The 15449-nt window shown below is 54.7% G+C and overlaps 1 protein-coding gene across 1 annotated transcript; it reads right to left on the bottom strand.

The window, feature by feature from the left end:
- Positions 1-12397: 12397 nt before the first annotated feature.
- On the bottom strand, positions 12398-15171 carry LOC149371093 (uncharacterized). Its single transcript, XM_089564579.1, has 2 exons — positions 15080-15171; positions 12398-15003 (listed from the first exon to the last, which is right to left on the bottom strand). The coding sequence occupies exon 2, from the start codon at positions 14909-14911 to the stop codon at positions 13553-13555; it is 1359 nt and encodes a 452-aa protein (XP_089420705.1). The 5' UTR covers positions 14912-15003; positions 15080-15171; the 3' UTR covers positions 12398-13552.
- Positions 15172-15449: the final 278 nt, after the last annotated feature.

Consider the following 15449-nt stretch of genomic DNA (forward strand, 5'->3'; position numbering starts at 1 on the left):
TTAACGAGACTCTCTAAGCCCTCCTACGCGACCGGCATGCAAGCGCCGGTTGGGCTCCAAAGGAGTCACAAAAAATAACTGTTTCCAGTGCCTTCTCAATGTTTATCAAGATATAAGTCGCTGTGCGTTTGATAATGCACGGAATTATAATTTCCGATTTCTAATAACGCGTGCAAAAAGCACATAAATGCCACGATACACTTCGTTGTCATACGTGATCTCTTAGGGGCTTCGCGCATCGAAGCAAAGCCGCGCAGGCGCACAGGGGCCCGGGGGAGAAGCGCTGCGTACAAAGGGCAAGGCATCGCGCCTAACGGGTGGTGGCGTTCCTCCCTTCCATTACGGTGTGGTTCAGGTGCCCACCGAGATGGCAGAGAATTACTGCGCCATTTCCTTTTCTCAAAAAACCTTGCGTTCAAATGGCAAGGCATCGCGCTGAACGGGTGGTGGTGGCGTTCCTCCCTTCCTGTACGGTGCGGTTCGGGTGTCCACCGAGATGACTTTAGGCCCGTAAACATTTCATGCTTACTCTACTCTCGGTTACGGGAGAGGCAGAGATTTTTTAGAGCGCAGCTCTTTGGCGTCCGTTCCTGGGTTTCGCGTCGTCGTCGGCGTTGTCGTCGGCCTCGTAACCAGCTCCGCCCTCCTTTCATCCGCAGCTGGGGTTGACTCACTATCGGCGTCAGCGGCATCAGTCAGTCGCTGCTATCTCTTCCCTCCTCCCTTTATCGTGTTGTCCGCTTGCTGCGCGCGCTTCTGCCCCCATCGTTTGCCGCTGGGTGTACACGCCGCCCCCCTCCCCCCTCTTCCTGCGAGTCTCCGGTTGTCAAAGCGCCGGCTCGAACTTAATTCCTTTCTTCGCTCCTCCTCCAATGCAACCCCTGTGCGGTGGCAATCAGAGAGCCAGATCGGTGGCGGCGGATCTGTATATGTGCACCGCCCGAGCCGAAATTGCCGCTGCCGTTCGCCCTGTGCGGTGGCAATCAGAGAGCCAGATCGGTGGCGGCGGATCTGTATATGTGCACCGCCCGAGCCGAAATTGCCGCTGCCGTTCGCCACTGCGAAATTATCTGCCAGTTCTTTCTGAGCCATGAGCGAGACGACCGATGGAAGTCCTCTGTCTGCTAAAAAAAAAAATTCTGTGATAGCGCATACATGTGTTGCTCGATTTCTTTGCCTCAATCTATCGAAAAGGTGAAACAGCTTATTTGCTGCGCTCAAATTTCGCATTAGGAAGTAACGTAATCGTCGGTAATTTTTTCTCTCTCTGTGATATCTTTGAACGTGTAGACCGGATTAAAATCGGGTTCCTGATCAGGACCGCCGTGACCGGGATCGAGTGTGATAAAATGGGAAAAAATTGGTTGATATGGTGTAATTAGTTGATTAAACGACCAAAAAAGCGAAAGAATACACTCAGACGTCAAATAGCCGTAAGCGTCGAGACAATGTTTAAAAAAAAATTTAATTACAATATGTACACATGCCAAGGTTACCAGTTACATTGACAATTGCGAGAGACAGTAGGTAGAAATTTTGCGCGACACAAAAAGCACAGGATCGTACAAGGGTTTCAGCTATAGCCAATTTCTTAACCCGCATTTGCCGTGTTGCCTTTTTCAGAAACCTGCCTTAGTGTTGGCAGTATATTTTCATTTACGGCATCGTCATTTCGCAAGCGTCCAAACCCACCCGCTAACTCTCATACATGACATTCCACTTCTTATGGCACACAATTTCTTTAATCAAACTCAGAGAGGAGATTTTTTTTATGAACGTTGCGGGTGTTTCGTCCTAATAGTAGGAATGCGGATTTCGAGGACGCTTTCTTACAAATTAATTTGCTGACCGTCTTCTCGGGCGCACCAAAATCTGAAGCATGGATTCTATTGGCTACTCATTTCCGATTACTCAGATGACTAAATCGGAAGCTTGGATATTGTAAAACCTTACAGTTCTCAAAAATGTTAGGAGAAGGTAAGTGACGCCAACCAAGTAAAATACAGGAAAAACACGACGTTTCGGGACCGGCTCGGCCCCTTCTTCACGGTGTGACTACGGGCGAGCGCAGCTTGGCTTTTTAAGCCCCTGTGTGGAGGACCTGCGGGTCAATGGCCGCAGCCCATGGACGTAGGATGAGGGGAGAGTCCCCAGGGAACGATTAACATTCTCTCGTGTTTGCTGTATGTGCCACGACTCGAGTAGAAGCCTCCTGCGTGGGTTAGCTTCCGTTTCCAATACAATGGTGCTGTCGAAGTCAATTGGGTGGTCACACCCTTCACAGTGTTCGGCCACGGCGCTGCGTTGACGATTCATGTGACGGACGTCCGCTTTGTGTTGGTTCATCCTTTCCGCGAAGTTCTTCGTTTCCCCTATGTACGACGCCGGGCAGACGGAACACGGAATTTTGTACACGACGCCCTGGGCCTTTTCTCTGGGCTGCCGGTTTTTTGGGCGGGGGAGAAGGCGACCGATAGTGCTGGTCGGTTTGTGCGTTGTCAGCACCCCTTCTTTTCCGAGAATGCGACCGAGCGTCTCGCTCACGCCTCTCACGTAGGGGATGCAAACACGTTTCCGCTTCTGGCATGCGTCTGAGGAAATAATAGACCGGATTTTGTTTTGCCTTTCTTGTTTCCTGATAATGCGCCGGATGAATGAGCTTGGGTAGCCGTTCTTTTGGAGGTCAGAAATGACTCGGTTCTTCTCCTTCCTTTTATCTTCACTTGAGGAACATATGGAGTCGGCTCTCTTCAGTAATGACGTCACGACAGATGCTTTGTGCGGGATGGGATGGTTCGAATCGAAATGTAGGTACCGTCCTGTGTGGGTTGGCTTCCTGTGCACCGAGGACTGCAGGCCTTTGTCGTGCCTTGTAAGTAGGACATCCAGAAAAGGCAGGCTGCCCTGCTGTTCATGTTCAACAGTAAATTGTATGGCCGGTTCAACTGAATTTAGATGACTCTGGAGGTTTTCTATCTCTGAGGTTTTCACCACACAAAAGCAGTCGTCTACATAACGGAGGAATAACTTTGGCTTGGGATTAAAGGAGGAGAGGGCCCGGCTTTCGACGTCTTCCATGGTTAGGTTAGCCACTGTGACTGAAATTGATGCCCCCATAGCAGTTCCGGTTGTTTGCTTGAAAAATTCTCCGTTGTAGGTGAAAAAGGTACTGCGCAGACAGAGGTCGAGAAGGCGACATACCTCATCGACGTTGAGTGGAGTTCTCTCGTGCAGCGTTTGGTCGTTTTCGAGTGCGCGGCGAGCAACGGACACAGCAAGGGGAACCGGTACGCAGGTAAATAGCGACACCACGTCAAACGAGACTAGGCTTTCGTCTTCCTACACGGTAAGGTTCGAGACAAGTTGGACGAAATGCCGCGAATTCTGTACATGCGTGGGTGTTCTGCCGGCGAGCGGCGCCAGTACCTTGTGCAGGTAGTCAGAGAGACGTCGCAGAGGAGACAGGGTGAAGTCTACAATTGGCCGAAGGGGGACGCCAGGTTTGTGAGTTTTAGGTAGCCCGTAAAAACCTGGAGCTGAGCCGTTTCTGGAGATGAGGCGGAGGTAAAGCCATTTGAAATCAGGATGCCGCTTGAACATCTCTGCCAGGGTTTTGTTGAGTGTTGCCTGAGTGTTTGAAGTCGGATCCTTGCGAACCTTCTCATACACCCCACTGCTCAAAAGGGCTGACGCCTTCTCCTCGTAGTCGCGTCGGTCCATCACCACTGTAGAGTTGCCCTTGTCTGCCGGGAGTATGACGATGTCGGTGTCGTCCCTGAGACCGCGTAGGGCTTTTCGTTCCAGTTGAGACAGATTGCTCGGAAATTTGGGGGGTACCTTGGCGATGACACCAATCGCTTTCAGGCGGACCTCTTCCCTGACGTGCGGCTCCAGGTGCTGGATCGCATCTTCAACAGCCGCGACTAGTTTTGGGAGGGCGGGACCAGATGATATGTTGAATCCATGTCCTTTTGCGAGAACAGAGGATTCGGGCGGTGTTAAGCGACGGGAGGAGAGGTTCTTTACAAAGCCAGAGTTATGGGGGTCAGGCTGTTTCTTCTGCCGCTGCTGTAGGGCAAACAACTTCTTGTTTTGACACTCACGATGTTTGTTGGCTGCAGTGGAGGCCGCTTCCATGGCAAAGGCGTCCACCCGCGGGAAGAGCTCAGGCATCCTGTGTTCTAGTTGGCGGCGCGCGAAGAACCGGTCCAGCTCCTTTTTGCGGAGAACGGAATGGCACTCGTGTATCCGCGCACTTAATAACTGTTGCTCCGTTTTGGACACCAGCCGTAGGCCTTCTGCGGTGGTTACAGGGCGCTTTAGGCGAAGGCTCACGGGTATCACATCCTTTTCCTTGCAGGTCTTGTTGAAGTTTAGATGTGTCCGGAAGACAGCAATACTCTTGGTGATGTTGACGTATCGCTTCACTAGCTGCATGGTCTCGATGCCGAAGTCTTGGCGTATAGACTCAAAAGAAAACATTCGACAGAACTCTGTCTGGTTGGGAAATTTAATGTTAGGAGAAGGTAAGTGACGCCAACCAAGTAAAATACAGGAAAAAACACGACGTTTCGGGACCGGCTCGGCCCCTTCTTCACGGTGTGACTACGGGCGAGCGCAGCTTGGCTTTTTAAGCCCCTGTGTGGAGGACCTGCGGGTCAATGGCCGCAGCCCATGGACGTAGGATGAGGGGAGAGTCCCCAGGGAACGATTAACATTCTCTCGTGTTTGCTGTATGTGCCACGACTCGAGTAGAAGCCTCCTGCGTGGGTTAGCTTCCGTTTCCAATACAATGGTGCTGTCGAAGTCAATTGGGTGGTCACACCCTTCACAGTGTTCGGCCACGGCGCTGCGTTGACGATTCATGTGACGGACGTCCGCTTTGTGTTGGTTCATCCTTTCCGCGAAGTTCTTCGTTTCCCCTATGTACGACGCCGGGTCTCCTCTGCGACGTCTCTCTGACTACCTGCACAAGCTACTGGCGCCGCTCGCCGGCAGAACACCCACGCATGTACAGAATTCGCGGCATTTCGTCCAATTTGTCTCGAACCTTACCGTGGAGGAAGACGAAAGCCTAGTCTCGTTTGACGTGGTGTCGCTATTTACCTGCGTACCGGTTCCCCTTGCTGTGTCCGTTGCTCGCCGCGCACTCGAAAACGACCAAACGCTGCACGAGAGAACTCCACTCAACGTCGATGAGGTATGTCGCCTTCTCGACCTCTGTCTGCGCAGTACCTTTTTCACCTACAACGGAGAATTTTTCAAGCAAACAACCGGAACTGCTATGGGGGCATCAATTTCAGTCACAGTGGCTAACCTAACCATGGAAGACGTCGAAAGCCGGGCCCTCTCCTCCTTTAATCCCAAGCCAAAGTTATTCCTCCGTTATGTAGACGACTGCTTTTGTGTGGTGAAAACCTCAGAGATAGAAAACCTCCAGAGTCATCTAAATTCAGTTGAACCGGCCATACAATTTACTGTTGAACATGAACAGCAGGGCAGCCTGCCTTTTCTGGATGTCCTACTTACAAGGCACGACAAAGGCCTGCAGTCCTCGGTGCACAGGAAGCCAACCCACACAGGACGGTACCTACATTTCGATTCGAACCATCCCATCCCGCACAAAGCATCTGTCGTGACGTCATTACTGAAGAGAGCCGACTCCATATGTTCCTCAAGTGAAGATAAAAGGAAGGAGAAGAACCGAGTCATTTCTGACCTCCAAAAGAACGGCTACCCAAGCTCATTCATCCGGCGCATTATCAGGAAACAAGAAAGGCAAAACAAAATCCGGTCTATTATTTCCTCAGACGCATGCCAGAAGCGGAAACGTGTTTGCATCCCCTACGTGAGAGGCGTGAGCGAGACGCTCGGTCGCATTCTCGGAAAAGAAGGGGTGCTGACAACGCACAAACCGACCAGCACTATCGGTCGCCTTCTCCCCCGCCCAAAAAACCGGCAGCCCAGAGAAAAGGCCCAGGGCGTCGTGTACAAAATTCCGTGTTCCGTCTGCCCGGCGTCGTACATAGGGGAAACGAAGAACTTCGCGGAAAGGATGAACCAACACAAAGCGGACGTCCGTCACATGAATCGTCAACGCAGCGCCGTGGCCGAACACTGTGAAGGGTGTGACCACCCAATTGACTTCGACAGCACCATTGTATTGGAAACGGAAGCTAACCCACGCAGGAGGCTTCTACTCGAGTCGTGGCACATACAGCAAACACGAGAGAATGTTAATCGTTCCCTGGGGACTCTCCCCTCATCCTACGTCCATGGGCTGCGGCCATTGACCCGCAGGTCCTCCACACAGGGGCTTAAAAAGCCAAGCTGCGCTCGCCCGTAGTCACACCGTGAAGAAGGGGCCGAGCCGGTCCCGAAACGTCGTGTTTTTCCTGTATTTTACTTGGTTGGCGTCACTTACCTTCTCCTAACATTAAATTTCCCAACCAGACAGAGTTCTGTCGAATGTTTTCTTTTGAGTTCTCAAAAATGATTACACACGTAGCTTGAAGCTTTTGCAAGATTCGAAAAGTTCGAATTGGCCCAACGCAAGCATTTGCTTAAACTTGAATTCTCCCTTCCATTCTTATAACTGACGACGATCAGGCAGTACTGGGCAAGATTTTTTTTTTAACCATGAAATGCTTTTAGCTCCCGTTGTCGGCAGTGTGGTGACGTCACGCCGAGACCGAGATCCACTCATCCGGGCACTGAAATCCACTCATCCGGGCACTGAAATCCAGTCATCCGGGTTCTGAAACGAGAACATCCGGGCACCGTACGAGACTTAACGAGATTTAACGAGACTCTCTAAGCCCTCCTACGCGACCGGCATGCAAGCGCCGGTTGGTCTCCAAACGAGACAAAAAATAACTGCTGCCAGTGCCTTCTCAATGTTTATCAAGATATCAGTGGAGCTGTGGGTTTGATAATGCACGGAATTATAATTTCCGATTTCTAATAACGCGTGCAAAAAGCACATAAATGCCACGTTACACTTCGTTGTCATACGTGATCCGGGGGAGAAGCGCTGCGTTCAAAGGGCAAGGCATCGCGCCGAACGGGTGGTGGCGTTCCTCCCTTCCATTACGGCGCGGTTCGGGTGTCCACCGAGATGGCAGAGAATTACTGCGCCATTTCCTTTCCTCAAAAAACCTTGCGTTCAAATGGCAAGGCATCGCGCCGAACGGGTGGTGGCGTTCCTCCCTTCCTGTACGGTGCGGTTCGGGTGTCCACCGAGATGACATTAGGCCCGTAAACATTTCATGCTTACTCTACTCTCGGTTACGGGAGAGGCAGAGAATTTTTTTAGGAAAGGAAATGGCGCAGTGATTCTCTGTCATCTCAATGGAAACATGAACCGCACCGGTAGAGGAAGGGAGGAAGTGGGAGTGAAAGAAGACAAAGAGGGCCGTAATGAAGAAAATGAAAATTGTATTTGAGGAAAGGAAATTACGCAGTAACTGTCTCACATATCTCGATGGACACCTTTCAAAATTGAGGGGGGCACTTTTTTTTTAGAGCGCAGCTCTTTGGCGTCCGTTCCTGGGTTTCGCGTCGTCGTCGGCGTCGTCGTCGGCCTCGTAACCAGCGCCGCCCCCCTTTCATCCCCCCAGCGCTATCGGCGTCAGCGGCATCAGTCAGTCGCTGCTATCTCTTCCCTCCTCCCTTTATCGTGTTGTCCGCTTGCTGCGCGCGCTTCTGCCCCCATCGTTTGCCGCTGGGTGTACACGCCGCCCCCCTCCCCCCTGTTCTTGCGAGTCTCCGGTTGTCAAAGCGCCGGCTCGAACTTAATTCCTTTCTTCGCTCCTCCTCCAATGCAACCCCTGTGCGGTGGCAATCAGAGAGCCAGCTCGGTGGCGGCGGATCTGTATATGTGCACCGCCGGAGCCGAAATTGCGAATACGTGTGAAAAATAAAAAAAAAATTCTGTGATAGCGCATACATGTGTTGCTCGATTTCTTCGCCTCAATCTATCGAAAAGGTGAAACAGCTTATTTGCTGCGCTCAAATTTCGCATTAGGAAGTAACGTAATCGTCGGTAATTTTTTTTCTTTTCTAAAAGTGTCCGACGAATGCTCTTTATTATTTTCTATAGTTTGCGCTAATGCTGTCAAGTATATAACAATAGGCAGCAAAAATGCCTATTGCAAAGGTGCCAATGCAAAGGTGCTAATGCGTCAATCCCTCTGATCAAAGCTGTGAGATTTTAAGCAAAACCAAAGCACTGGCTCTGTAAAGAGCTTTTTGAGCAAACATGCGAATGTGTTGGCAACGTCTTGTTTCGAGAAAGGATTAAATAGCACCGGCAAAATAAAATAAACCGTGCAGTTCAATCAAGTCGAATCCTTAAGAGGAAAAGAGGCATGCACGGGCATAGCTGAGGCAGTGCTGCTCTTGCTTTGTTTTTTTTTTGTTTAAACTATGCTCGACAATTTTTTCGGTTCTTCCAGTCCAACGAAACAAAAAAAAAATTCAGGGGCACTTAGACTGTCTAAAGTGGGTAGAGGCGGGAGCGTTTTCCGCACCTCCTTCGCTGTTTCTGTGGCACTTGTGGCGTCACATATAATTGAGTACTAATTACTAAGTGATGACAAATCACTAATTAATGGTTAATTACTGATTAATGCCTGAATACTAATTAACTGCTAAGTAATGACGCTTAAGCTTCGGCTTTAGGAGTGGAACGCGACAGCGCGTTGTAGCGCTGCCAGGGAGTCCACGGAACGCCACCACCCGTTCGGCGCGATGCCTTGCCCTTTGAACGCAACGCTTTTTGAGGAAAGGAAATTACGCAGTAACTGTCTCACAAATTCAGGGGGCACTTTTTAAGCATGAAATTTAATGCTTTTAGCCCCCGTTGTCGGCAGTGTGGTGACGTCACGCCGAGACCGAGAGCCATCATCCGGGCACTGAAATCCAGTCATCCGGGCTCTGAATAAAAGGGAAGTTTATTCAACAGTGCAAACAAACAAAACATTGGAAACACACTCATGACTGAGGGCAAAACAAATGTATACAAAGTGGGTGGCCACCCAGAAACACCATGACCTTATTTTAACACACCGTACATACCACAAATTACAGCCTATAGTGCATAGAACGAACACTGGACAAAGAATCAGCCTCCCGTAGCAACGACGCACGGGGGGGGGGGGGGCAAGGATCTTTCTCAGGGTGATTGGCCCTTTCAAAATTATACACCACCATCCTCGAACAAACCACCATAGTCGGTAAAGAGAGGGGGGGGGGGGGGGGGTCGGCCCGGCTAATACCGCAGCGCCGGCATAACCAGCCGACCTTCGTGCAAGACAAAGAAGCGTGTGTGCCACCGTCGCAGAAACCGCGCCTCCCCATCCGCTGCAAGCCTTTCAGACAGGTATTGCCAGATGAGGAGACGCAGGCTCTGCAACGCGGGGTACATAGCCGTCGCCGGTTGACGCCGGGCTTCGGCCAGACAGCGGCGACGCCACAAAACAAACATAGCGGACATAAACACTAGTTTGCCAAAATAATCCCGTGGTTGCCGGATGCCTGGCCCGGCACGAACTGAAAACATCCGATACACCTGCCACCACATTATCCGGGCAACACGGCACTCAAAGAAAGTGTGTCGCGCTGTCTCTCGCGCTCCACATTGCGCGCACTGGGCGTTGGGCACAAGGGCCCATGATAAGAGGCGTTCGCGCGTGGGGAGGACTCTCCATCTCCTCCTCCACTCAAAGTCGCGGACCTGCGGAGGGAGACGACTTGTGCACCACGTGCGCCACTTGCGTACCGCGGTGCGCCGCAGGTCGTCGGCGCCAAGGCGCACGCACGCGATCATCTCGCTCAGCCGAGACGCGGGCGTCTCAGTCAGGTCGACTCCTGGCAAGTCGGAACAAACAGACTGCTTAAAACCAGCAGCCGCTCTATAGAAGCGCAGAGGCCTCTCGGCCTGTGGACCTATATGGCGCTCAGTGGTGAAGAAGCGCCGCACTGTGCTCATCCAATAAAACATGAGAGCGAACGCCCAAGGTATGCGTCGCTCCCCACCAGCGTGGTTACGAGCTTGGCGCTGAGCGCACGCGCCATGGTGGCTTCACAGGGCAGCCCGAGTCCTCCTCTAGAAGGCGGCAGCTGGCAAAGGCGTCGAGCGACCTGCGCCGTGCCCATGGAGGAAAAAAAACTGAGGAGGGAGCGTCCGGCGACAGCCTTGAAGCCTAGTCTAAACAAGTAAAGATATAGCAAAAAAAAGAGAGTGTGTCCCCCCGTGATCACACCACGTGATAGCGTGCGGTAAAGTCTAGCCCCGCTGAGCGCGCGCATGCGCCGGTTAGCGCGGCAGACTAACTGTAGATCAACTTCCTTGCTGTAGACGCCCGCGCCGCGGGTCGCGCATACGCGCGCACTAAAACATACCAGAATCAAAACATAAAGGACTGCCTCGGAGAGCGAAAAACTGAGGGAGAAAACGACTTCAAAACAACACGGCTTGCGAACGCTGGCCGCGTGACGTCACGCTCCCTCCTTAGTTTTTTTTCCTCCATGGCCGTGCCACCGTCCCAGACAAAGGCGCCCACAAGGGACGCGAGCCGACCCGCCGTACGACGCGGCATCACTGCTACGCGGGCCACATAGTGGGCAAAGCGCACGCGCGGCCCTTGATGACGCTCACCCTGGCCTCCATGGAGAGGCCGAACTGCGCTGCCATCCTTAGCGCGCTCGTCGTGCGCGCAACAACTTCATCCCATGTCCGGGACGACACACCGCTCTGCTCAAAAAGGACTCCTAGCACTCGGACCCCGTCCACGAAAGGAATGGGCACCGGGAGGGGATCGCTGAAGGTCCCAAAACGAAGCGCCCTGCTCTTGCTGGCGCTGAGCTCGGCACCAGACAGCGCCGAGTAAGTAGTAAATACGGCCAGGAAGGCCTCAAAACTCCGGGTGTCTCGGACGAAGATTGAAATATCGTCGGCATAGGCCGAGACGACGATTGTTTCCTGTCCTGTCAATGGAAAGCCGCGGATGCGTTCGTTGGAGGCGACGCTGCGCAGCAGGGGGTCCAAAGACAGGACGAACAGAGCTGGAGAAAGAGGGCATCCCTGGCGCACGCCACGTGTTACGGGGAATGGAGCGGTGACTGACCCGTTCACCAAGAGTTCGGCCGTGAGGCCCGAGTACAACGATTTGATGCGCTCAATGAAGCTGGCAGGCAGCCCAAAGCACCGCAAAACGGAGTATAAGTAGCGATGCTCTACTCTATCAAAGGCCTTAGCTTGGTCTAAGGAAACAAAAACCCCGCTAGTCCCTTTCGCGTGTGCGTATGCGAACACATCGCGCGTGAGCGTGAGTGACGCAAAGACCGAACGGCCAGGAACAGCGCAAGCCTGGAAGGGGCTAACGAGGTTTGGCAAAAGAAGACGCAAGCGAGCGACGAGGATCGAGGCGACCAGTTTGTAGTCAGTATTGAGCAGGGTTATCGGCCGCCACGCCGCCGGGCATGACGACGTTGTTCCCTGCTTTGGTATCAACACGATTCGGCCCGCACCGAAAGACGGTGGCTTAGCTCCTTCCTCGAGGAAGGCGTTCACCAAATGCGTGAGGAAGTCCCCGAGCACATCAAAGAAGGTGTAGTAAAACCCGGAGACTAGACCATCTGGTCCGGGTGCGGAGGCGCGATTCATGTCGCTTAAGACTGCGTAGACCTCCTCCCGCGTGGCGCGAGCGCAAAGAGCCGATTCCGCGTCGTCGGGCGCGTGGGGAAGGGCGGCGCAAAAGGCGTCTACAGCAGCGTCAAACCCATCCCACTCGCACAGGCCTTGCGACGCAAAGAGATGGGCAAAGTGATCACGGAAGACGTGCTCGATGTCTTGGACCTGCTCGGAAATCGTGCCATCTGGCATAGTTACGCTTCCAATACGGGCCGGTCGGTCGCTCTTGTGGCGGCAGCTGTTCGCGTGAAAGAGATCAGCGCGTTCCTGCGACAGCATGCGGAGATTCGCTGCGGTACAGGAGGCCTGGGACCCCTCTTTCAGGATGCGGTGGTACCGGACGCGAAGAGTGTCCAGGTACTCTCGCATCGCAAAGGTGAGCTCACCCCCTTGCTTCACGATACGCATGCGGCGTAGCACGTCGTTGAGCGCCGCAGTCCTCCGCGCGTGCTTTGCTCTGCCAGCCCGAATGAGAACTTCTCGCCATCGTGTTTTCAGGCCGTCCCAAATCAAGGGACTGAACTCAAAGAGGGCAACAGAGTCCACCAAATCTGCACGGATGTCGCGAATGCTCTGGTCGTCCACCAAGAGTGAGATGTCCATTCTCCAAGTAGAGAACGTCGCAATTCGGCCCGAAGCGCACCTCAAGGATACCGCGACAGGTAAGTGGTCGCTGAGTGCTCGGGCGCCTGGTGGAAATGGCACTACCTCGCAGGATACTAGTTGCGGCACGAGGGCTGGAGGTAGGTACACCCGGTCGATTCGACTGGCGCTACGGCCCCTAGCACGTGCGGCCACGAAAAGGTTCCCGTGCAGTTCGACCCACGCGTCCGTAAGGTGCAGCTGGCGAACCAGTTTGCCTAGCTCCTTGGCGTAATAATTGGACGCACCTTGACCGGGGCCCTGAATGTCGCGCCACGAGTCTAGGACGCAATTAAAATCCCCCAGCAGGACATATGACACGGATTCAAGCAGGTGGGATGTAAGAGAGCGGAAAAACTCGCCTGTCAGAGATCGCGTGACGGGCGCGTACAGGTTTACAAAGCGAGTCCTCCGCCCGTCGAGGAAAATGTCCACCACCAGTACTCGACCATCGTAACCAAAGGTACAATGCGCACCTGCGCGGAAAGCCGGCGTGAGGAAAACAACGCCCACACCGCAAGACCGTGAGTCCGTCAAGGAAAAGAAAGCATCGACATGAAAGCGTGAACGGAAAGAAATAACGTCTGCAGGGGTGCGAAAATTACACTCCTGCAAAAACAAAACATCAATTTGGTACGAACGCGCAAGGTGAAGCACCTCCCGTTGCTTATCGGGAGAGCGAAAACCCTGCGCGTTAAAGGAGGCGAAACGAAAAACAGCCATCATGAAAATAAAGGAAGCAATGTAACAAAAATAAACAACGAAACAAGTAAACAAAACAAAACGCTGACGGACTCACAGTACAGTTCTGCGGATAGAGTCTGCGAGTGCGTTGATACACCGGCGCTTGGGGGGGGGGGGGGGGGGCGTCGAGGCGCTTGGGAGGCGTCCCGGGTCCCTGCTGGCGTCCTGGCTGGCGGCCCCGCGGCGGCGGGACGACGATGCCAAGCGGTGCTAATGGTTGCGCGGTGTGGAAAGGTCCGGCCGATGCGCGCGGCTGCGGCAGCAACACACAGTCACACACGCACCAACACACTCCACCGCGCAAACACCGTCCATCGTTCGCCAAACGCGCCGACGGAGCCAGCGCGCCGAAAAGATAACGGCGCCGTAGAGCGTCGAAAGAACGGCGCTCGGGCGGCCGCCGAGCAGGGAGGGGAGGAGGAAAAGGCCCAGCAGGGCCTGAAGTCCGGCGAGGAGGCGCCATGGCGGAAACTATTCGTTTCCCTCGACGTCCATGTGGACGCCGTCGCAGTCGTCGTCTGCCGTCCTCGGTTTCTTCTTCGGCGCCTGGGTGGCCGAAGAGCAGGTCGCGCCGCCGTCCGACGACGAGGAGAGCTGGCGCTTGGGGTCGTCGAGCTCGAGAGCCTTGCGCGCCCCCCGCACCAACTTAGCTGCGCACGGGCCCTGCGGCGGCTGGGCGACCAGGATGTGCGGCGGCTTCGGTCGCGACTCGCTTGAGCCGTCGCTGCTCGGGGCGTCCTTCACGGGTGTGTGCAGGGTGTCACTGGGGGAGGGCGAGCCAGGCGACGTGGTGTCCGTGCCCGCGCCCTCGTGCTGCGCCGCCGTGGGCGCGTCAAGCAGCGAAACCTCCAAACTCGGAGGTTCCACAAAAGAGGACTCGCTCTGCGAGTCGTCAGACTCGGACGAGGTCGATTCCGCGACGTCGGAGTTGCCCGTAGACAGCTCCGTCGCGGATTGGCCGGACGAGGTGCCCGCCGTCTCCGTGCCCGCCTGGTCGTCATCGGGCTTGGTCGCGGCGTCGTCCCGCACGTCAGCCCCCTCGAGAGGGCTCGCCGCCGCCTCCTGTGCCGCGCCGCTCGAACCGGCGCCAGCCCCCTCAGGTGTCGCCTTCGGCCCGGGTTGCACACCAGGCTCCTGGGAAGGTCTGGCTGCCGCAGCAGCCGCGGCCGCCGCGTAGGACCGCGGCACGACGCAGTCGGAGGACGGGTGGTCGCCTCCGCACCTCTTGCATACCGGCTTGCAGTTGGCGCCGATGTGTCCGTACGCGCCGCACCGGCCGCAGAGCACCGCCTTACACGTAGCGCCGAAGTGGCCCTCGGCGCCGCACCGGGAACAGACGCGTTTCATGCCTCGGTATTCAATCATGGCTCGAACACCGGCCACCGTCAGGAAGTTCGGCGGAGCCCGGGTCATCTCAAGCTTCACCAGGCGCGTGCCGTTCCCGATGCGGTTCCTGGACTGGAAGGCAACCTCGGTGATGGCGCGCACCTTCCCGTACGGTTGGAACGCCGCGGCGAGGTCCTGGTTGCTGACGCACCGGGGGAGACGGAAAACCGTCACGTGCACCACTGGAACCCCCATCTGCTCCAGTGGCACCTCCTTTCCGGCGATGAGCAGCGAGCCCAACGCCACCATTTTCGCTGCCTGCGCCATGGAAGCCACGGCCGCCAGGAAACGTAAACCACCAAGGTGCTGCAAATATGTCAGCCCCCCGACTCCGAGCACCTCCTCGAGCAGGTCGATGAGGCGATCGGCCGGAACAGGTTCCGGCACAGTAAACAAAAAGCATTGCGCCTTTGTGGGGCGCACTGCAGGGCAGGGTCTCTCCATCGCGACGGGGCCCGGGTCACCACGGCAGGGGCGCGGCGCCGGGCAGCAGGACGGCAGGCAGGACCTCCGGGACGCTGGATCCGGGGGCCCGCCTGGACAGGAAAAGCTCGATGATCCGCTGGCTCGACGGGCAGCGTAACGGCATCCGGGCACCGTACGAGACTTAACGAGATTTGTTGTTGTTGTTGTTGTGACTGAGAGAAGGATGAAGAGGAAATTGCACGGGCCTGCTACTGGCTCGAGCCAAGCCACCACCGCTGCCACGTGCAGATAGAGGAGAGTAAAAGATCAGAGGAAAGACAAAAAGGACTCTCCAAGCCCTCCTACGCGACCGGCATGCAAGCGCCGGTTGGTCTCCAAAGGAGTCACAAAAAATAACTGCTGCCAGTGCCGTCTCAATGTTTATCAAGATATCAGTCGCTGTGCGTTTGATAATGCACGGAATTATAATTTCCGATTTCTATTAACGCGTGCAAAAAGCACATAAATGCCACGATACACTTCGTTGTCATACATGATCTCTTAGGGGCTTCGCGCA

The sequence above is a fragment of the Amblyomma mixtum genome, chromosome 1 (assembly GCF_055824585.1).
Source record: "Amblyomma mixtum isolate Tamu chromosome 1, ASM5582458v1, whole genome shotgun sequence".
NCBI lineage: Eukaryota > Metazoa > Arthropoda > Arachnida > Ixodida > Ixodidae > Amblyomma > Amblyomma mixtum.

Coding starts and splice junctions, on each gene's coding strand:
- LOC149371093 (XM_089564579.1), bottom strand. CDS start 14,911: ATGGAGAGACCCTGCCCTGCAGTGCGCCCCACAAAGGCGCAATGCTTT.